Consider the following 23549-nt stretch of genomic DNA (forward strand, 5'->3'; position numbering starts at 1 on the left):
TTTCAGGGACTTCATTTGAGATCCGCATGAATTCTACAGGAACCAAACCAAGCAAATGTGCTGCATTTGTCCTTAATGAAGTCAGTATCTTTTTCCCAAACCTGAATGCTATAGCACTTGAGGCAGTAAAATAATAAAAAGGATGCACACATAGGCTACGTTTGGCTGGAGGTCTCGTTTTATCTCCTTAACAGAGAGTTAAGCAGCCAGGTGCTAATTTCTATTATATTCCCAGAGTTCCAGTCGCATAGGAGGAATTTAAGAAATACTAAATAACCAATGGCCTGGGCTCAAATCTTTTTTTTTTTTTTCCCCTGCAAAAAGTTGAAGACATTTCTGTCACTATCATTGCATCTACTCTGCTGTCCTAACCAATGCCTATTTAATCTGGGAATCAGAAACGCAGCCGTGAGCGCCGCAGGGCTGACCTCTACTCTACTTCACAGAAACCGCTAGGCCTCGGAATCCACCAGCATCCAAGCCTGTGGCTGCCACGGATCTCACCGCTAGAGGAACGCTTTCTTCACACCCAAGCAACTCCACCAAATCGGGGGGCGGCGGGGGAAGGAGGAGATGCAAGACCCCTCTTCTCGGCTACTACTACTTGGAGCGGCGCCCCACACATCAACTCTCCAGAACCGGTATGTGAAAATAATACTAGGCCAGCCGGTGGAGGGGGCCGGAGCCGGCGGGGCAGCGCTGCGAGCCCGGAGAGCCCCGGCGAGCGGCTTACCGTCGTCCTGCGAGTCCTCCTCGAGCCGGTCCTTGCCGCTGCTCTCCACTCCGGAGGTGTGCGAGCTGCCGTGGCTGGTCATGGAGCTGCAGGTTCTCAGCTTGCGGTGGACCGCGCTGCCGGAGTAGCTGTCCTCCGGCCCCGCGTCCCGGGGCTTGGGGTCCGCCTCGATGCCCGAGGTGTGGGAGCTGCTGTGGCTGGCGGTGGAGTGCCGGGACAGGCGCCTGTGCTTCCCGCTGCCCGCGCTGCTCCCGCTGGCCCGGGACCGCTTTTCCAGCTGGTCCACGTCGAGGTCCAGGCTGTCACTGATGTAAGACTCCCGGTACTGCTTCTTCTCTGCGTGGTGAGGAGCAGAGCGCGCCGTTACAGTCAACCAACCCAGAGCGCACGGCCGGGGAGCGGAAGTGAGTCACCCGGCCAAGAGGCAGGGGGCTGCACACCCAGAATCTAGGGGCTGGGGGGTGGTGAGGATTGGGACAGGAGCTCAACTTCAGAAGACTGCAAATGAGTATCAGCCGCAACAACAGATATGAGGGAGTATTTGAACCACTCCAGGAGTTTTAAAGCTTCAAAACTGGAGAAAAGTGCTCTTCCGTGTAGAGTCGCCAGGCCACCTCTTGTCTGCAAACTGCTATGGGTCCACGTGACATGGGTTCAGTAAGTGGGAATAAATACTCAGAAGTTTTTAGAGCGATGGGACATCGCCATGCCAGCCACTGCTGTGATTTTGCATTATGCCGAAGATCAGTCCACAATAGATTGGAAATTTTAAAATAATTTCAGAAGCACTGTTATAGAAGACTGTTTAAGAAATATAATTATACTAATTGCCATTGATTTTATTTATTCAATTTGGCCTGTAATTAGTTTAGTTCTGACTGTTGAATATAATTTAAAATAGAACTATTCTTCTGCAAATTTCTTCCAAAGAGTTCTAAAATTCAGTTTTTCATTAATGAAGACTCCTTTTCTCCATCTGGGGTGAACTAGTGAGGCTTTATTATCTATTTCGATAATAGATACCTATTTGGTGATTTATACCTGTGTGGCCTCTGACTGATAAAACTGTTCTTTCATAGGTCAGTGCCATTCTTTAACACAAAGACATATTAGAAAGTCCCTTTTATCAAATGCTTAACTAACCATTACATTAAAGCACCAATCACAACTGAGTTGCAGGTATACAATAATACCTTTGTGTTACACGTCAAAATTTTAAAACAGCAAAGTAGTTCAGATTCTTTGTATTCTTAACACTGATGAGAAATAACACATTAGAACAATGTGAAAGATGGAGAATGCACTTGGGGAAGGTTAAATTGATATTATTTCAGAAACTGCTAACTTGTAGACTAATTGGGTTCTCAGGGGCCTATGGATGGATTTAATTGTCTTGTTTCTTGGGTAAGTGAAAACACTTGCACTCCTGATGTCTAAACCCAACTCTGAAGTATAATCACCACGGGCTCCCCAGAGAGGGAAGGAGCATCAGCAGAAACAGAAGGTGTGCTTTCCAGGAAGCAATGTACGTTTCTGCACCCGGGCCATTCCTATCAATTCTAAGGAATCAGGCTGCACCACAGCAGCGAGTATGCATATAGCCCACACGGAAAGCAGACTGGGGTTGGATACCAGAGCCCAATGCACACACATCTGAGACAAGTCTCACGTTCATCATCTACAATCCATCTTTTAGAGCGAGACTGGGTTCTAAAGATTCCTATTTTCTGAAGGCAACAGTGGTTGAGATGAAGATGGAGACCTAAAGGGGTTTGCAAAATTCTCATACAATTTCTATTCACGGTAGTTTCAAAATAATAGCCATGGGGCACTTGGAAGGTGGAAAGCAAAGAGAAAATAGTTTTCTAAAAAATTCTTTAGGGTGCTGGAATTCTAAGACAATTGGGAATTATGGATCTAATAACTTAAAAGCTTTTCTACCTTTTTACAAATAGCCCTTTTACTCCCAACCCTTCCCAGAGGTTCAGACTCAATTACAGTTACTCTATATTCATTACTATACCAGAACATAAGCACTCACCAACCTATTCTCTACCTCATAGGAGCCTAGCCTAAATCTACTTCCTCTCAACATGTCAGAGCAGCCTCGGTGTTCTATGTGGCTGGCCAGTGTTCCCTTCTTAGGGCTGAATCACTTAGACCCAGTGCAAACAGTTAAGAAGTGTCACACTACTCTGTTACAAACTGAAGGAAATGTTTACGTAATTCTAATAAATTACGTAATTTATTTCAGAATAAATTCTGAAATTTATTCTAAGACCTTCAAAATGCAACCCCTTACACCTCCCTAGTAATCAATGGTGTCAACTGCACAAATCATCAATATGTTGGTGTTCTTTGTCTTCCCTTTGTTGTAGAAGCCCAGAGACCACAAAGCTTTTTATACATGATTTTGGAACAGAATGCAGTCAGTGTGACCTCTTGACATAAGACCTAAGAATAAGCTCCAACTGTTGAATCAAGTTGGGTTAAAAAACCTTTCTCATGACAAAAGCTTTTAATGCTATGGAAGAATTCTTGTGATCATTTTCTACTATAAAATGCTAAAAGAGTATTTCAGACAAGGTGACTCTCAATAAAAGGAAAATACAGTCTCTTTTTGGGCTGGGTTTTTTGTTTGTTTGTTTGTTTTACTAAATGGACACTGGGAAAAGAGCTTTCTTGTAAGAATGAAGCCCTTCCGTGTGGATGAGATAAATGGAGTCAGGTCAAGGCTGGCCCAGAAAAACTTAGTTCAGGTTTGCTTTAGACCTAGAAGAATCTCTAAGTAGAAGAAACTAAGTATGTTTTCTTTAGAAGAAAAAGAGAGATGTCCCCTCAAATCTATCTACATTTATCCAAATAAAAAATCCAATTTACACCTTTATCACTCCTTCATTGCCCTCCTCATGTAAGCCCCCAAATATGCATGTAGTACTATGTATGGTAAGAGACAAAACCCTGCCCTCGAACAACTGAAAATTCCTTGTAATTTTACCTTAGAACCTGTAAGGGAAGTTCATGAATTCTCTCAGGCTCTAAAGCGCTCCCCTTAAGGTCATCTAAATAAGAATTTATGAAAATGCTGATGGCAAAGGTCATGGAATGAACTTCTCAAGGCCCTATAACCTGGCCACTTAGGAATGTGGCCAATTTGGCAAATGATGGCCTCTACACTGAGGTCACCTATTCTTCCAAGTCTCCTTGGTGCTTCTGTCCCATCTTCATTCCTCCTGATATTCATGTCAGCATTGGAGAGATGTATCTGTTCTACCGATGAGTCACCGTGGGGAGGAACTGGCTGTGTGGCAGCAGAGGAAGCCAATACATCTGGCAGTTATGCCAATTCTCTCCAAAGACAGAAGCACTTTGGTGGCAGACAGTGGGGGATGATTCATGTTCTGATGGCTGCTTCAAATGCAATGGCATCTCCAAACTGTGTCCCATTTAGTTAGAGATAGCTTTTGAGAGATACCAATCAGATGTGCAAACCTCTATAAGGTTTTTTGGTTAAGAGGACAGGTATTTGCCTGGTTTCTGTGGGAAAGGTGGGGTCCAAGAGGTCAATATTTGTTTCACACATGGACCCAAGATATGAATCTGCATCCAAATGTTCATGCAGATATCCTAAATCTAATCTAATTGAATTATAAGAATTACTACAATGTGAATTTGCAAAACAAATTGAAGACATTAAAATAGGCAAATATGCAAAGTAGCATCTGGGGGGATTAGAAGCTGGAGTGTGTTAAATGGAGTCACCCTGGGGTGCCACAGCTCAAGATAAAGGGCTGTCAGGTTCATATTGTAGAGCTGAAGTCTGCTGCCTTCCTCTTCCTTACCCTGACTCGTCCCCCTTTTCAGGGGCCCCAAATGGATTGCTCTTTTCTGTGTCTCAGCAAAGCCCCCACAGGACTGGCTTATACAATCCTTGAGTGAAAACTTCTTTCTCCTTTGTCATTCTGCTCACCTCGACTTGGGGGCCTCCTGGCAGTCTATAAGAGAGACTGGAGACATTTCTGTCACCCACCTTTATTGTCACTCTAATCTAAGGAATAACTGCACTGGAAAAAAATTCCAGATTCCAAGGTGCTCTGAGTCGCAGATAAACCTTGGCCTGCACCTTCATGTGGCGGCTTGCTGTAAGGGTCTTCAAGGCCAGTGTGGGGAAACTTTAAAGAGACGGTACTCAGGGACAGCTAAATGACAGCGATAACCTCAGGTATTCCGGACAGGTGCTACAGCTGGTGGGCCTCAAGGCTAACCCTGGTCTTCCAGGACAGTGATGAGACGTGAACAGCAACGCTGCTCTGAATCTGGAGAAGCCCAACCCTCGGGGCCTCTTCTTCAGGGCTCTCAGGAGCAAGCGGCCACAGGCGGCAAAGGCACCACTTGCCCCCACCCTCCCTGGCTGCGCCATACCTTCGTTCTCCTCCAGCTTCCGGATGTGGCGCAACACAGGCTGCAGATTCATGTAGAGACGGTGGCTGTTGCTGAGGAGCTGCAGGAGGTGTCGGGAACGCATGGGGCACCCCGTGTAGTAGATGAGCTTCCTGGCCGAGGGCAAGCCATCTGGCAAAATCTCAAATTTCTTACCCTGTGGAGCAAAAGCACGAGTCGGATTTGGGAAGAGAAGTCTCTCACCAGCCAAGGTCCCCTTCACTCTCTTTTTAGTAAGGAAAACCACAGGCTCAGAACTAGATGTAGAAAGCTCCATTCAAAATTCACTGAGAGACAAATTGTTGTTTTTCCATTCAAAAATGTCACAGGACAAGGTTTACCAAAAATTCAGGGAAGTGTCTAGCCAGGGTCTTCTAGTAAACACTGACTTGGGTATGACGGTCGAGGAGTATCTTCGGTTTCTCTGGCTAGTGGGGCCATTTACACAAGAGAGAAGAGAAGGGCCCATCATGAAAGCATCTTCAAATGCAATTCCAACACCCTAATTCAGCAAACAAGATGACAGATTCTAGAAGCATAATGCATTCAAATATTTGTTAAACACTATGTACCAAACACTGTGCTAGTCACTGAGAAAATGACAGTGAACAGGGCAAACAAGGTCCCTATCTTCATAGAGAGATATTCTGGTGGGAGAGATGGTACATAAACACATAAAATAACTATCGTTTGTGATAAACTCCGGGGAGGAAATAAGGAGTTTTGATAGAAAACACTACTAATTCCTATTTAGGGTTAAGAAAAGAAATGGAAAAACTTCTTTAGCTGGATCAAAGAGGGAGGCTGGACGGGGGGTGGGCACCTGGCTGACTCAGTCAGTAAGAGTATGCAACTCTTGATCTCAGGATGGTGAGTTCAAGCCCCACGTTGGGCATGCAGTGTCTTAAAAAAAAGGGGGAGCTGGAAGCTAGAGGGACAGTTGGAGGGATGAGAAAGGAAGAGATATAATTATCTCTATCAGTAGAGATATAAGGAATCTCATTCTTTAAGCCTGGGATCATTAACAAAGTTCATTAACATAAGTTGAGGGTGAGAGTTTGGCAAAGTTTCTTATAGTTATGGGATAGTATAAATTCCTTCACCTCTCCTATTAATGAATACGGCAGCAGGACTGCAAAAGGAATATTCCAGACATAACAATTCTCAGCCAGAGTGGAGAAGTAAAGCAAAGAGGGAGGCATCTTCTAACTACACACTTAAAGTCAAAACAAAACAATATGGCTTTGTGTGTATCAGTTGGGGATGGAGTTCTCACCCTTCGACTTTTCATTTTAAAGGAACCACCAGTGGATCCCAATGCCAGGATGGTAAAAACTGCCACTTAATGAGCACTCGGCAGGTATTAACTCATTTAATCCTCACAATTACGCCTATGAGGGAGGACCAATTATCCCCAGTTGGGAACAAAGAAACCAAGGCACACAGGTTAAGTAACTTGCTCAAGGTACTACAACTTGGGCAGGACTGGGCTGGCCATGACAAGAATCATCTGGGAAATTCATCAAAATAGATGCCTGGTCCCCAACGCACACCCACTGAATCAAAAATCTCTTAGGGGAGGAGGATGAGGCTCAGAAATTTTTATCTTAAGCTCCTCAGATGAGGCTGATGCACAACTCAGTTCAGGAACCACTGAGTCCAGGACCCTGAAAACACTCAATTTCATAAGTGCATTTTATTACTACTCAATTTGGGACACGACAGGGCCAAGTGGGGTAATAATTTGCTCATTTTCATATCGCTCAGATTCTTTTACAAAGGGCCTGGATGAGAGACAGCAAGTGAAGAGGAGGCAGGTCAGGCCCCATTCGATGTATCAGTAAAGTGGAATCAGATTGAACTGTGCCCAAGTAATTAAAATAATGTAAAGTCAGGAACAGGTCTTTTGACTTCACAGGGCAGTGTGGAGTCAGTGCCCGAATGCTGTTTGGCAATACAGCCCTCTATTTATATAGGCCATCTTCCTTATGGGAGAGAGGCACATGTGTACAAAACCTTATTTTCCTCCTTTCTTTGTGCATTTTTCCCAACAATTTCTGAACAAAGAAAAAAATATGGATTTTAATGACCACTAGATATACATATTATTAACTGTAATTCTTTGAACCCTACCAAAAACCAGATATAGCTGGCAAGGTAGAGAAACACCTGGGAAAAATCATGAATTTGCTCTTACAATAAAAAAAAGGATACTATTCTCAATATTCTAAAAATAACAGCATTTTTCCTATTAAGAACTGCAGACCTTTCTTTATAATGATGAGTTTCAAAGAGTTAGATATTAATAGAAACATCTTGTTATATCACTCTTTATTCTCTGCTCAAAAGAAGTAACTTCCAAAAGAACTGGCTAACCCCCGTGCTATGAGTAATTTATCCTGTGATTATGGCTGTTTTCTGATCCCTTTGCTTTTAAAAATAATTCTGTTTGATAAACTCATCTTATACATTCCCCCACTACATTTCTTCTGCAACCAGAGTAACTTAGGATAGTGCAGTGGGACCCAGACCCACAAATTAAAATTAGTCATCTTTTTTGCTATAAGATTCTTTAATTTTAGGTTCACTACTGATGAGTGGCAAGGATTAAAACACATATAATAAGAATAGAAGAAAGCTAGTTGTCTTCTTTGTCAACTTTTTAAAAAAAATACCAACTTTTGTGCCTGGGACAACATTATTTTTAAAAACAAAACAGAAGAGGGAACAACAAAAATCCACAAAACAAACAACTGTGCTATTTTTTAGTCATTTATTTTAAACTTACCACAAACACCAACTTTCCAACATTTGTCCAGGGGAAATCATAAAGTAACTGTTTCTCTTCATCTAAATTCTGTGGAAAAAGTTATAATGCACACAGTGTTATGGAGGAAAATGCCAGACACTCTACAACGGCTGTAACTTCTCTCCTGGAAAACTAAAATGTGGTAATTAAAATCTGAAAGGGGTCCTCAACTCTCTTTGGAGATGTTCAGACAGTAATTAAAAGATTAGTGATACCAAACTGTAGCTCTGGGTTCCTGAGTGACTGCATTAACTGGTCTTTCAAGGTAATCTTTTCCCTTTGAGCCTATCCCTAAATTTAAATAAAAAGTCCAAGACTCAGGCATTCAAGAGATGAGAAAAGGCACTTAGACTTTCATAACTGGATATTTGCCTAAACCAAAGATGAGAGATCCTTATATTCTCCTTGGTCTCACAGAAAGAGGCATTCTCTCTCCCCTGTTGATGGCTGTAGGATAATACTATTCTGCCTGCAAAAGTGTGACAGTTATTACTTATTCAAGGGACAGGCTTTATCAGAAAATGTAATGGAAATTAAAATGTCTGGTCCGGCACTGTATTAAAATGTCATTTTTTTCTTTGCACAGTTATAATGCTCCAGAGGATAAAAGAGAATATATAAAATTAATACCCACAAAGAAGAATGTCTGGATATTAAGGATCTATTAGTGATGAACCTGGGCCAATCTTTGGCTTATTATTTTCTGTTCTGGAGGACTTATTACTGTTGAGGTTTGGACTGTATCACTTCATCTATCCTACATCATTCACATTTGTACTGGACAAACAAGAAGTAATGACCAATCAATGGCCAGAAATGAACCAGTGAACCTACCAAGGAGCAGGCAGGTGCAATGCCAATGTAAGACATAGTAGATACCATTTGACACTTATTTCTCATTTACTAACCTGAAAAATCTGTATTCCCCGCATGGTCAATCCAAGGGTCAGAGAAGCTTCAATTTCCCTTTTATCCTATAGAAATAAAACCATATGAAAAAGTATGTTTTTCTTGTATAATGGACAATTAAGCACCAAAGAAGAAAAACAGAAGGAGAAATCCCAGGATTAGAAAGTTTGTGACTTAAAATAACTTTGCTCATCTTTCTGCATCCCTACTTTACTATAAGCTTTAAGAAAATCACGAGTACATATTAAATCAATAATGGTATATTCTACTTTTTAAACTACTAAGATTTCAAAGCATTAGTATTTTCACTATATTAATACACTCTCATATCTGACAATATTCTAAATTATTACATTATTGAAAACTCTGATAAACAAGACTATTTTTGCTTATTTTTTTTTTTTAGCTTTCTACCTTTTCTCAGAGGTTAGAATGTTGAATATAATGTCATAGTTATATTCTGAAAGGCACTAGATTTTATAGGTTTCAAACCATGTAACTCTCCAGCTCTGAAGCCAAAATCATAGGCAAGCCTAAATATTTAAGGTTGTCATCTCATGAGGATAAAAGGCTGAAAGGCTTTATATTCAGTTTGGAAAGAAAATACTTATTTCTAAGAAATTCAACTATCACTTGCCAATACGATATACCTTTTTTTTTTTTACTTTATTTTACTTAAATTCAATTAACATATTGCATTATTAGTTTCAGAGGCAGAGTTCAGTGATTCATCATTTGCATGTAATATGATATCCATTCTACCAGCTAAACCATAAACTATAAAAAAATAAATTACAATGAGCATATGGGAAAAAAAATTCCTGAAATGTTCTCTGAATTTTAAATGTACTCTGAAATTGGGCCACATCTTTTAAGTGCTTATCTGTAATAACGGGATATAAGGTATGAAGTTCAAAACAGAAAATAAAATTATTAAATAACTGAAATATTTTCATTATGAGTTTCCTCAATAAAAATAAATGAGTATATTTAGTGCCAGTTTTCCCATGAACATGAGAAGATATGTGTTTAGAAAATGCATGCTCATCTGGCATAGTAAAGACAAGACAAGGCCTATTTTCACTATTTGGGCTGTTTTTTTCCAACGAATATGTTTTTATATCAAGAAAGGCACATACAGTATAGGGTTTAATGGGAGAAACCAATCTATCACTGGGAGTTTAGGTCAATCTCCTCCTCAAGGCTACCCTGACTGCTTTCGGAAATAAGACTGTGCTCATAAAAATGCTGGCTGGGCAGGCACAAGGTGTGCGTTACTGAGAAAGGGACTCAGAAGTTTCTTTTCCCAGAATGCTTCCTGTCCTCTCTCTACTTTATTTCCACTTTACAAGCGGGTCTTAAATGAAGCGGTTTTAATGGCTTCTTGATTTCTCTAAAGAATGAAAACTCTGCCCATGTTTTAATGGCCACTTTGTTTCTGTAAAGAATGAAAACTCTGCCCAATATCTGTTTCCTCACTTCATTCAGTTACATTAATTATCTTGTTTTAAGCAGGTAAGAGGGTCATTTTCTATGCCATGCAGAAGTACCACACTGTAAGCAAATAAAAGATTAATTTGTAGGGGCTCCCGGGTGGCTCAGTTGGTTGGGCGACTGCCTTCGGCTCAGGTCATGATCCCAGAGTCCTGGGATCGAGCCCCGCATCGGGCTCCCTGCTCAGCGGCGAGTCTGCTCCTCCCTCTGACCCTACCCCCTCTTGTGCTCTCTCTCACTCTCTCTCGAATAAAAAAAAAAAAAAAGATTAATTTGTACACAAAAGATAAACTGAGGATAATTTACTAAAGGATTCTTAACAGGATTCTTTAAAATACTGTTTCCCTATCAAATAAGGAGCAGCTGATATTTACTGAGCACTGATTAATGTGCCAGGCATTCCACCTGGTCATTTCGGATTCACTATCTCACAGAATTTTCCCAAACTTGTGAATTGTATAGAATCCTTCCCACTTCATAGACGGTCCAGGATTATAGTTATATTTGCCCAGGATCCCATAATAGTGGTGATGTAGGGTTTCTAATATCTGACTCTAAAGCCACACTCTTTCTTATACACCATTCATGCTTCCGGTACATTTTAAAATACAAACGATTGTCAAATGTCATTTACTTGCATTTTCTCATATAAACTGAGGTGTCACAAATGAAATCTTTTAAGGAAAAAAAAGAAGTAACAATTCAGTCCTTCAGGAATTTGGCCAAAGAGCTCCTATGGAACTCAATTATGCCTCTCAAGGATGACAGGACATTAACGATGCATCTCTTGGGCATGGAAGTGAGAAAAAAAAATACCATTCTTTGGTACCTTAGTAAGTTTTCTGAACCAGCCAGGAAGATTATCCAGTAACGCAGCCAAACTATAGTCCAGCCTCCAATGGCCCAGTTATGCTAATCTTACCACAAAGGGTACAGTAGTAATAAGGAGCATAACAGTAACAGTGATAACGCTAACAGCCGAACATCATGCCTAACATGTGCTGGGCACTGTTTTAAACACTTTTTATCCATAAATTCCTCTAGTCAGGCAGACCCGGGTTGAATCCTGGCTCTGCCACTTGCTAGTTTCATGCTCTTTGGTCTGTTTCCTCATCTGTAAAATGAATATCAGTTTCTATCTTACAGAATTGTGAGAATTTAAAAAAGAAAATCAAGTGTGCCCCATGGAGATAATACTCAATAATCATTAGCTGTTGTGGTAGTTCTTATTAATGGATACAATGCAGGTATGGCTTCACTTTGGGGAATATTAAAAATTACTGATCAAACAAACTGCAAATGTTAGTCCCCAAGGCAGACATGCAGATTTGGAAAAGAGAAAAATAACTATTTCATAATCACTGAAAAGCTAGATTCACAATCTGAAGCCACTTGTTGTCTCAATATTAGAACCATTACAGAAAGATTCCATTGTGCTGCCAGGCCTGAGGAAAAGCATCATTAACTCCAAGACTGACCTATGATAACAGTTCACATGAAACTTTTTTTTTTTAAAGCCCTTTAATGGGGCACCTGCGTGGCACAGTCACTTAAGTGCCCGACTCTTGGTTTCAGCTCAGGCTGTGATCTCAGGGTCATGAAACAGCCCCATGTAGCGCTCCACGCTCAGGTGGAATCTGTTCTGGATTCTCTCTCTCCTGCTCCCTTTGCCCCTCCCCCCACCCCCACCTGTGTGCCCGTGCGCTCTCCCTCTCTCAAATAAATCAATCTTAAAAAAAAATTAAAAATAAAAATCCCATTAAAAAATGAAATGACAAATTTTAATAAAAGCTTCTTCTAATCGAGAAGGTATTTTTTTCCTCAGAAGCGGCAGACACACTACAGTTTTGTACCTTATACAATCTGTAGTAATGCACGGCAACATCATCCAGCCGGACGGCCTCTTTGATGTATTTAAGATGAGCCTCGGAAGCTGTCAGTGCAAACTGATCTTTGTGCATGTTTGGAATGTGCTTCAGGATGTAGTCCTTCCCTCTCTTGGAAACAACCTGTTGGGATACAATGGGTATGCAATGCAACATTTGTTGGAGGGATGGAAGTTCTACCCTCATCCCCCAAATGATGAAAGGACAAGAACCTAAAATAGGCCACGTAAACTGGCTAATTTCCAGTAGGAAATTTCCCACTTTTATTCCGTTTTCACCATCTGTTATGTTACTAGGCTGAATCAGCTAATACTAGAAGCTACAAAGTCAGTTTAGCTGTAGTACTGCGTATGTGAGAAGAAAAATCACAAGAAATGAGAAAAATATGTTCTCTTGGTTTTAAACTCACCAAGGGAAAAAAAAAATCATGCGAACTTGCAAAATTTTGTACACATCACTGTTTATACTTGCAAAATGACTGGTACCATGCAATACACTGACTGTCAACACATCTTCAGGTTCTGGATCCTACTTAACTCTTCTAAAATTACAGCCACAGAGTGGGAGGTTCTAAATGTTAATCCAAAGAAGGCAGGGGACTGGGAGGAATTCTCTGAAACATTTTTGGTTTTTGCATAAAAGGCTGATATTAACACTCTATTTGAATACTTGTGAGAAAACAATTTCATTCAAGCATTCATTGCAATTCACCATGGCTCAGGTTTTCATGGGACAGTAGCCTGAGCCTTTCAATGCCCAAAATATATAGTAGCCAGCAGCTAGCTGCAGGCTAAGAGAAAGGTGCTGATTAGTTCAAAGTCTCAGCTGATTTCATGAGGATTATAAAATAAGGAAAGAATTATGCAAGGAGAGCAAAAAGAGTAGTGCTTAAAACCATCAGAATAAAAAATTAAAAGAATTTTTAGTTTAAAAATGTTTTTATAGATACTGACATTGTGTTTCTTCCTACTGAATGAAATGTGATCAATTACTGGCCATTTAAGAAGTTCTGCTGAGAACTCAAAGTTAGATTTTTCCTTCTAGACTCCTTTTACATGGAGATCATCTAAGTGAGCAATTGTCAAACTTTCTCAGGTCAAAGATACACACAGAATATAGTATTTGTAAGGGCACTGAAGTAGGTGGCTTTGGTGATCCCAAAGATTGAAGAAACTCGGATCTCAGCACTCTGGAGGCTGTGGCACCTGATGGGGAGCTCGGATTTAAAGGACCAAGATTCAGTGAGTACCTGACAACAACTAGGGAATGAGATACGGGCTAATTTGGGTTCCACTGACACTGATATGTAAAAGCTTGACACCTTTTGTGGTTTCTCTTTAACTGAAGCACTGACAATCAGTCCACAAAAACTTACATGAAGCACCTCAATGTGAAATGCTGAAGAAACAGAAAAGGTGACGTTTGTGCCTGTCCTTTAGAATATATTAAAAAAACAGTTTACTGGAGGCAAAAAATTAACAGATCATTTGAAAAGGAGATGTAAAACACTACGTCTAGGGTCTGACAGAGCCCAGAGGCGGGGGCTAGACAGTCTGCCCAGAGGGAACTACAGCTGAGCAGTCTTGGAGGATGAACAGGAGTCTGCCAGGTCAAACAGGGAGAGGGGCTTCACTGGCTAAAGGAACTTCAGAAGGAAGGCCAGAAGTGTGAAACACCACAGGATGTGTGGAGACATAGGAATTGCTGGATGTTGTCAGAGCATCAAATTCAAGGTGCAGGACAACCAGAGAGGAAGCTGGAAAGACTGGCAGAGATCAGATTCTGGAAAGTTCCTCAGTCATGTTTGAGAGCCTGGCTTTCACTCTGCAGGTGACAGGGGAGGCCCTGAAGGTTTAAGTCAGAAGCAAAATCAACTCATCTGCAAGCTGTAAAGACTGAAGCAAAGACAAGCCCCACAGGAGTGCTGCTGAGCGCTGACAAGAGCTAAAACCTGGGAGATGGGATGATGGGTCGGGCACATGATAAACATTTAGCAAGTCAACCACAGCAAAAATTCAAGAGAATTTTATTTCTTAAGCTGAGTGATGGGTGATCAAGTGTTTTATGTTAGAGGATGCTCCAGTTGCCTGGATAGGGCAGGGAAAAAGAAGGGTGATGGGGAGAGATCTGTATGACTCTCAAGCTTCTGGGTGACTGGGGGGATGGCTGCACCACTAGCTGAGATAGGAACACAGCGGAAGGAATATACAGAATGGAGGTGGGGAAAAGGTGAATTTGATTTGGGGCATCCTGAGTTTGAGGTGCCTATGGGTAAACAGCTATCTAATGATCAAGGGGGAGAGAAACAGATTTGGGAGTTGCCAGCACGTAAGTGGTTGTCAAGAAGCGTTCATTTGGATGAGATCTCCAGGATGAGAGCAGTTACGTGTCAGATACAGCCGAGAAAAGAAGCAGAAAGTGTCCACTGGACCTGGCAATCTCAAGGTCACTGGTGACCTTAGGGAAAGCGCCACAAGTGGAGTGGTAGGCAAGGAAGGCAAGATGGAAGCATGCTGAGGGGTTCATTTGGGAAATAAAGAAGGTAAAAAATCAAATATACATTATTTTTTCAAGAGGCTTTACTGAGAAGGGAAGGCGAGAGTGGGAGCTCTTCTTTCCCTTTTTCCTTTCTTCCTGAGGATGAGTGGGGCCAGCCAAACGTGCTTTGTCTGTTCTGACTGAAGAAGTTAGTTTGAGTAGAGGCTCGCGATGTGGAGATATGGGAGAGAGACAAGTGACAGCAGAGACCTGGACGAAGGGTGGGCACAGACAGGGGCAGGGTTGTGTGGAGAAAGGACAGCTGAGACATTTCATGCTGGAATAACCTAAATTTTCTTGCTGACATGGTGGCATGGTTTCTCTCTTGGGAGTGGAGGAGATGGAGGTCAGAGCAAGGAGTTTACTTATATTTGTTTTCTCAACACAGGAAAAGTTGTCAATGATCTCACTTTTTAAAGAGTCATGTTTTTTCTCCCTCCAAAGCAAAGAAAATGAAGCTTGAATAAGAAATAAGAAAGTAAAGACAATGCAAATACCAAAACAAGGCTGGCAACTTCCAAGTTGCACCATATTTAGGACGGATAGCAATCCTCTTCCCCATTAACTAGAAGGAGCAGATCAAATATATCAAGAGATCCGTGTGTACAGTGCTCTCAGGTGTTAAATTTGTATTTGGGCATCATGAAAGGTTTTACTGGCCACAAACATCTGGGTTCCCATTTCTTGAAGCAACACAAGTAAGTAGCGGCATAATGAACCACAAATGTGCTAGAGAAAACACTTTAAAATTTGAAAACAGTGCCTACCCAGGACGGGAAGTAAGCCTCTGGCTCAAAGTACTTTCCATAGTGCTTATTCCTTTTGAAGTTCCCAAGATCAGCCTGCAGGGCAAAGGCGGCCAGCAGGAAATAGGCCTCTTCTCGGAGCACACACTGAGAATGAAGCACTTGTTTTCTCAGGTGCCAGTAATAATAGTATCTTGCTGCTCTGTCACTAGGAAAAGAAAAGAAAACCGAAATCACATTTGATGGAACAATCCGATGGCATGTAAACAGAACCCAAATCCTGCTATCCATCTGCTGACAAGAGCTCTTCTGTTTCTGCTCCTTCTTCCTCCCTCCCCGCCCCAACTCCTTGGAGAAAGGGGGGAGGGTTGTAGCTATACCTGATTGCTGCCTCGCCCAAGTCGCAGGGAGGCAGAACTCCAAGCCAGACTACCCAACAGCAAACGTACCATTTCCTGAGGCCGGTACCATTTGATTCATTCAGAGAATGGAAACAAGGTCTGAATCATTCCACCGCAATATGGTAAACATTTCATTGAACAAGGATTAGTATAGAAGCCTAGGCATTTGTTGTCTGCATTAAAATTATTTTGCTGCAATAATGCTGCACGTATGCCATAAACAAGGACAGATCTGAGGGGATAATCCTGGCTCTAACGTTTTGCCGTTCTGTTTTGGTTTGTTTACAAATACTCTAAGGCCCTTTTAAAAATATTTCTGTTTATATGTCCATTTAAAAAAAAATTTAACTATAGAGTTTTGTTTTTTTTCTTTCTCAGAATGAATGAACTAAATAAAAAAGCTTGCCTTAAGTCTCTCTCTCTTTTTTTAAATGGATGTTACTTTATGGGTGTGGTTTTATATGCACATGTTATGACAATCATGATACTCCTCACAAATGGAAATATTAATAATGCACTCATTACAATCTGTTGAGGTCAGAAATAAATATAGTTCCCATTAAATACGTTGAATAAGAAGTGCTGACTGGGGGAAAACATGGTCAAGCTCCAAAAAATGTCACAGGCAAATGAGATGCCTTTGTGATCAAAGTAAAAATGCAAGAGAAAAAGGGTGTGTGTGTGTGTGTGTGTGTTTAAGGAATTTATTTGCCTTCCTATTATTTTAGATCGAATGTTTATCTGAAATTCATAGCTTCTTAGCGGATGACAATAAAAACATGAGTTGATTTCAACTAAGATGGTGTTTAAGTATGAAGAGTTTAAAAATAAGGCATTTATGTAATTTTTTCCCCCTCGGGACAGAATACTTTTCAGAGCACTTCTTTTTATAATGCTGACCACACAGTGTTTGGACTAGTTCATCCCTGGGGAAAAGAAGTACATGGATGAATTAAACATTCATTAGTCCCGGGGGGTTAATTAGTGGCTAAATAATATATTTTGCTTCTTTTCAGCACATTCCATACTTAGTAGGTAAACTGAGTAAAAATTTTACATAAACTCGGAATAACTAAAAAAGTTTCTTAGCCTTTTAAAAAAATTATGCACTAATTTTTTTACTTTTAAAATTACATATGGCAAAAACACAAATATTAAGAGCGAACCTTACATATAACTCATTAGCCAAATGTATCTTTGTCTCTTTTACATGGGGTTTCTCAGAGTTTAAAAGTAAATAAGTAAAAGAGAGTTCACCATTTTCTCTATCAGCCAACAAAACCACCTCTGAAAGTTTCCCAGTACTGAATCCTCCTATACAAATGATAAACTTAGCTTCTGAGATGGTAAATTCTGAGTTTGTATCACGAGCATAGTATTGTTCACGCACCAACCTCCAGAAAAAGAATCAATTACCTGCCCTTGCCGAACTGCATCTAAGATTCTCACAGGATAGCTCCATTGGGTGTAATCTCAGCTTTAAAACTACTGCCAAGAACAGAAGCAAGACCCCGAAGGTGAAAAGAAAACCAGGCTGTATAAACACCATGCATTTTTATAGGAGAGAGTTCTTGCTTGCTTGCCCTACTACTCCCCACCCTACCACAAGAATATAATCCTTTAGTTTCTCTATTCTTCACAAAAATGCTAGTTCCTTCTTGAATGAAATACCTTTGTGTTGACTGATGTGTTATCAAAAACGTGGAGTATAGAAAATGAGAGGCAGTGATATTGTTAACATTTTCATTAATAGTCTAACATTATCATTCATTCATTCAACAAATATTTATTGTCTATTGAACCTCTGTTATAGGAACTGAGGATACATGAGCATACAAAAATATTTTTTTTTTTTTAAATCCCTGCTCTTTTGGAATTTATATCATAGCAGGTGAAAACAGACAAACATGAGGACTTTATTTGGTATATTAGAAGGTGAGTGCTATGGCAAAGTAAAAGTTTAGAATCCCTGTTCTCATACCTGATCAATCTGCCATTTTCCACATAGTACTGCACACGGAAGTGAATGATCATAGGAGGTCCAAACTGGTCAATACCCTAAAACAAAGACACATATAAAAAGCAAGCTATTTTTAGTTACTACAAAAAGGGGTTTCAAAAGCAACAAAATGCCATTATTTACAAGATGGTTTTTAAATCTTGAAAGGTTTTATCTATTTCTAATTGGGGGGGGGGGTGGTGACTGGCAGAGGGCAGACAATTGTCCCATATGGATACCAAGTTCATGCAAAACTGGGAAGTTATAAAGCATCAGCATATACTCATTCACCGTAAGGCCAATGACAACATAAGGGAAGATAAAAATAAATACCAGTGGAAATTTCTAGTTGAGATCCAGCTCCTCTCTCAGCTCTATCCCCTGTGGTGACCATTTGCTCCTCATTACAAATGTTCTCTTGTGCCTCTGACATTCCACATACCAAATTCTAATATGCTGTTTGTTTATTTAGACTTTAATGTGCCTTACTTTGTAGTTGGCTTTCAAGTAGTCTTCCCGTTTATTCCAAGAATTCTTAAAATACAAACTGGAGGATCTAGGATTAGACACTAGGGATTTATTCCTGATTTTCTAGGGTGATCCTGGAAACACTAGGTAAATTCCCTGTGAATGATCTCCCATGTAAATGGAATTAATGTTTACTAAATAAAAGCACCACCAGTACAATAAAGTAACAAAGTATCAAAGGTAAGTATAGTAAAAGTAGATTAAAAAATTATTAATAACTTCTAGAACATCAGTTTTGACAGTTAATATAGCCACAAAAGGAATACTTTTTCCATGGCTTTCATTTCAAAGCATTATCCTCAAATTACTAAAAAGTTATTATCCAACATTATTTAAGCAGATATCTTTTTTTTTTTTAAGATTTTATTTATTTATCTGACAGAGCGAGAGCACAAGCAGAGGGAGTGGCAGGCAGAGGGAGAAGCAGGCTCCCTGCTCCCTGGACCCTGGGATCAAGACCTGAGCCTAAGGCAGGCACTCAACTGACTGAGCCACCCAGGTACCCCTATTTAAGCAGATACCTAAAATCTACTGTTATATGCAATAAACTATTAACACTTCATCAACATGACATTTTGGAACTTATAATTCATTTCCCTTTCCCATGCTCTACTTCATAATATTTTTATGAATTAAAATTTTAAAATTTAATATTTTTCTAATATATAATAGCTAAAATAAACCTTTTAAAAAATCAAAATAATTTTGCTTATAAATGTAATCTCACCCAAGTGACTTCGTATTGTCGTACCTTGCTGGCTTCTTTCTTCCATTCTTTTGGACAATATTTATACAGCTTTTGCGACAACTCCATATAGACATGTTCATTATCTGCACATTAAAAAAAGGAGACAAGATGATAAGAAAAGATTTAAAAGAAAAGAATATACACAAAAACAGGGTTTTTTATAAAGCCTCAAGATTTGTGAATGTGTTCTGAATTCACAAAGTACCATAAAAACTCAACAAGATACTAAAAGACAAAAGGTTGGCTAGACATTAATGAGATTTTTTATGAATTATTTTGCATTTGCAATACAGAACACATACTATTAAAAATCTGTAATATTTAGAAGAAATATTAAGCTTCCACCTCCTGTTTTTACTTAGTTTCTATGGTCATCCTAATGCACAAACTTCCAACACTGTGGGCTTCCTGGCTCTTAGAAGAAACATGCTTTTGTTGAGTTCACAGAGAACTCTCATCATAGGTGCAGAATAATGAAACAGAGAAGAAACAGCATCCTAACTGCTATGTAAGACATTAGGGGACATTGAGGATAACTGCCTATTTCCAAGTGAGGGGCCTGACCTATGCTCTGTGAACAACAGCCTTTAAGACTATTTCTTCTCTGTGTTCTCCACATATAACACAGCCTGATAAAATAGCAAGCCATTACTCTCACTGCCTTTGGGACTGATCCTGTGGAATGAGGAGAAGAATCTCATGCAAAAAAAGAATGCCAAAGTGTTTCCTCAAGGGGATGATGTTCTTAAGATGAGCAGAAACTATGATTGTTAAAACCCATGTAAAAATTATCTAAACATGTGAAGACAAGCTGGTAAAAAAATATTAAATTTTCAGATTTCCCGAAAAGAATCTTTTAAAAGCGAGATATTTCACAACAAAAGCCTTCAGCATTCCTATCCCATACTATGTTTTAAGTCTTCTTTTTTTAAGATTTCATTCATTTATTTTAGAGAGAGCACAAGGGTGCATGGGGGAGGGGTCGGATGGGCAGAAAGGGGAGGGTGGGGGAGAGAATCTGAAGCAGACTCCCCGCTGAGTGTGCAGCAGTCCAACACAGGGCTCAATCCCACAACCATGAGATCATGACCTGAGCCAAAACTAAGAGTTGGTGGCTTAACTGATTGAGCCACCTAGGTGCCCCCAAAGTTTTAAGCCTTTTTTTTTTTTTAAAGTTTATTCCTTTTTCTCTAACCATCACTAAAGGAGTATGCTCGTGGAAAGCTCTGCATAAAAATGTACTCACTCTGGAAGGGTAGTGTGTCTCTTTGACTACTCCCTACCAGGGTAACACGCCTGACCACACTGTCACTCCTGACTCAATGCTGGGGGGGGGGGGGTTGATTGAAAAAGAGCAATAAGAGAATAGGAAGGGTAGAGCTACTCTGTTTATAAATGACATATTAAGCCAACCAATTTGAAAAGGGATAGGGAAGAGGTCCCAGGGACAAAAAAAGGGTGCTACTTAAATCTACTTATCAGATCAACTAAATTATCTCCCATCTCTCATATGCTACCGATTAACATGAAATGAACAAGACCAGACACCCTTCCTGTTGAATATGATTTGTGTTTTGGTTGGGTTGCCATCTGAGGAAGCCATATAATAAACAGAACTGAGACTGTTCACTGTGTAATAGCACATATTTTTAAACTACCACCATATCTCTACTGTCTGACAGTTTGATCGTGGCTTTATTATTTTAAGAATTCAAAAGCTGTATCAAAATCTGACAAAGCAGGTGAAGCAGTAATTTCCAGTTGACATGTGAGAAAAATGAAATCGAGAGAAGTCAAGTGATATTTCTAAAGCCACACAGCTAGCTAGTGGTAGAACCAGAATTAGAACCGGGTCAACTGATTCCTTTTCCAATGTTCTTTCACCACACTACAATCTCTCTTTTAAAAAAGGTATCTTAAAAACTCTCATTTTGAAATTTAAGGAAGCTGTAAACTGGTTTTATTAGGCTGACTTGTTGAACAACACAGATCAACAGTCTGGCTGTAGTTGTAGAATTAAAAGAATTAACTTTGAGTTTAGAATAAAAGAAAAATTTTTTAGAATCTATAGGGCATCTTATTTCTCCCGGACCCTTCCTTGAAAGAATGACTGAGAGATGCACTGATAGAAGGATGGAGCTAAGCATTTGTGTTTTTACTGCTTTAACTATTACAGGAAGAGACTGAAGAGCAAATGGTTGATTCACTGATTCTTGAGGTGCTCCCTGCTCCATGCTCTCTGGCCTCTCCTAAGAAGATAACTGAAAATGGTTCACATTTTGGTGGAGAAGGGCCTTGTTTATCAGCTCATCATGATACACCTTCCAACCTGGCAGATCTAAGCATTTTATGGTACTAACCAGATTCTCAAGATGTCATAAGCTTTTAAATTTAAACCAATTCCAGTAGTAGAATATGATCCATAAAGAAGTATAAAATATAAATAAATACATTTCACAGAAAAAGTATTCCTGAAAAACTCAACACAGATTTAAAAGATCTTTTGACACAAGACTAGAGAAATTTAAAAACATGATGTGAAAGAAAAAGCTTATAAGGAATGGTTACAGGTAAATCCTTAGTAACTAAGATATTATGGGGGGGGGTGGGGAAGAGACTTATATTGAGCCCTTTATGTGCAGAAAACCTTCACATAAAATATACAGAAGAAACTGATCCCTTATCTTCATGTCATATAGTCCAACTGGAAAAAACAGAAGGTGTGCAGAGGGAAAAACAGAAAATAGGAGCAAATTAGTAGATCACTTTGTTATACTATACAGTCAACGGTAAGAGAACTTGAATAGAGTTATTTTTCTTATGTCTAAATTTTTTAATGTCAAAAATTATAAAAGAAATTATAAAAACATTCAAGATAATTTCCTCCTAGCATCAGCTGCTCCCTGAGTGCAAGGAAACAAAAACCAAGCTTGGTTCATTAAAACAGAAAAGAACAAACACAAAATCTAGATTCCTAAAAAGGAACCCATTTTTAAGTTCAAACTATAATACGTGGCCTAAATTCTAAATCTTAAAAGAAATACACATCAGTTAAGATTAAAATGACTACTAGACTAAAAATAATGACCAACTTATGGGTATTTTGATAATCACAATCTTAACACAATTTGCCCAAATTAAGTTACAGCTATAAAATATCATTTCCTCAGGGATAGTTGGCTAAATCTATCAGAGATGGGACTAAGACCTACTTTGTATAACACTGAGTCCAAACAGGTGACAGTCCTTTAGCCTGAGTAGGTCACACACCTGGACCAGCAACTGGTGACATAGAATTTTAACCTGTAGAGGAAAAAAACAAAAACACAACTTGCGATAGCAAATAAACCAAGCCCACATGCTGAGCCACAACCAGGCAATTTATTTTTTTAAATTTTTTAAAAGATTTTATTTATTTATTTTAAAGAGATCGAATATGCAAGTGGAGGGAGTAGCAGAGTGGGAGGGAGAGGGATGGGGAAAGAATCTCCAGCAGACTCCACGCTGAACTCGGGAGTGTGACACAGGGCTCGATCTCATGACCCTGAGATCATGACCTGAGCAGAAACGAAGAGTCAGACACTTAACCGACTGAGCCACTCAGGCACCCCCACAAACAGGCAATTTAATGCACCGTAAATATACGCCTTAAAATGACAAGCAACACTGGCAAAACAACTGTTGGTCCATGGAAATTGCTTTAATCTGTGCTGTGTTTCAATAATGATTATCACAATACAAATGTTTATGAAATGGTAATAAGGTACCAATACTATCTTGTCCAAGACTCATAAATCTTATAATACATGGACAAGGCCTTATTCTAAAATCATGGCGCATGATAAATATTTCAGAAGATATCCAAACAGGCTACTCAGATTATCAAAAGCCTGAATTAGGCAAGTATCTTTACAAGGAAGGTTTTCTTCTTGATGGCCTAATATGCTAATATACTACAAATTTGAGACTTAAAATGTCATACCAGCTATAGCACCTTTAATCCTTAGTTTTGACTGTACTTTTAAATGTCATAAACAAAGCTCTTCGGATAAAATGTGATAAAAAGTTAACAGAAAAATTCCAAACCACAAACTATATATAAAGCAAACCATGTTGTAACTTTGTCTAACTGCTAATCAAATAATGCTGTACATTTCCTCCATACTTATTATTGTTCTGCTAGTTTAAATCAAGTATTTGGAGCCTACTGATAAAACTCTGTAACAACTATCAAGTAAGCAGTGTTCTTGTTTAAAACTGTAATTAAGGGCTCCCTGCTCAGCAGGGGGTCTGCTTCTCCCTCTGTCCCTCCCCCTGC

General features: G+C 39.7%; 1 protein-coding gene across 4 annotated transcripts in view; it reads right to left on the reverse strand.

Moving 5' to 3' along the window:
- Positions 1-23549, reverse strand: part of FRMD6 (FERM domain containing 6) — a 79630-nt gene that overhangs the window by 9034 nt on the left and 47047 nt on the right. For 3 of the 4 annotated variants that reach the window (XM_006731128.3, XM_081830517.1, XM_081830516.1), the window contains exons 3-11: positions 22444-22534; positions 19211-19314; positions 17938-18014; positions 15577-15763; positions 12239-12394; positions 8891-8956; positions 7962-8030; positions 5156-5330; positions 734-1069 (exon numbers count right to left, since the gene is read on the reverse strand). In XM_006731128.3, the coding sequence (XP_006731191.1) occupies positions 734-1069; positions 5156-5330; positions 7962-8030; positions 8891-8956; positions 12239-12394; positions 15577-15763; positions 17938-18014; positions 19211-19314; positions 22444-22534 (1261 nt within the window). The remainder of the gene's footprint in view (positions 1-733; positions 1070-5155; positions 5331-7961; positions 8031-8890; positions 8957-12238; positions 12395-15576; positions 15764-17937; positions 18015-19210; positions 19315-22443; positions 22535-23549) is intronic. The other variant, XM_006731129.3, reaches the window with a different exon arrangement.

This window comes from Leptonychotes weddellii, chromosome 9, assembly GCF_054177405.1.
Source record: "Leptonychotes weddellii isolate Sample4059 chromosome 9, ASM5417740v2, whole genome shotgun sequence".
Classification (NCBI taxonomy): domain Eukaryota; kingdom Metazoa; phylum Chordata; class Mammalia; order Carnivora; family Phocidae; genus Leptonychotes; species Leptonychotes weddellii.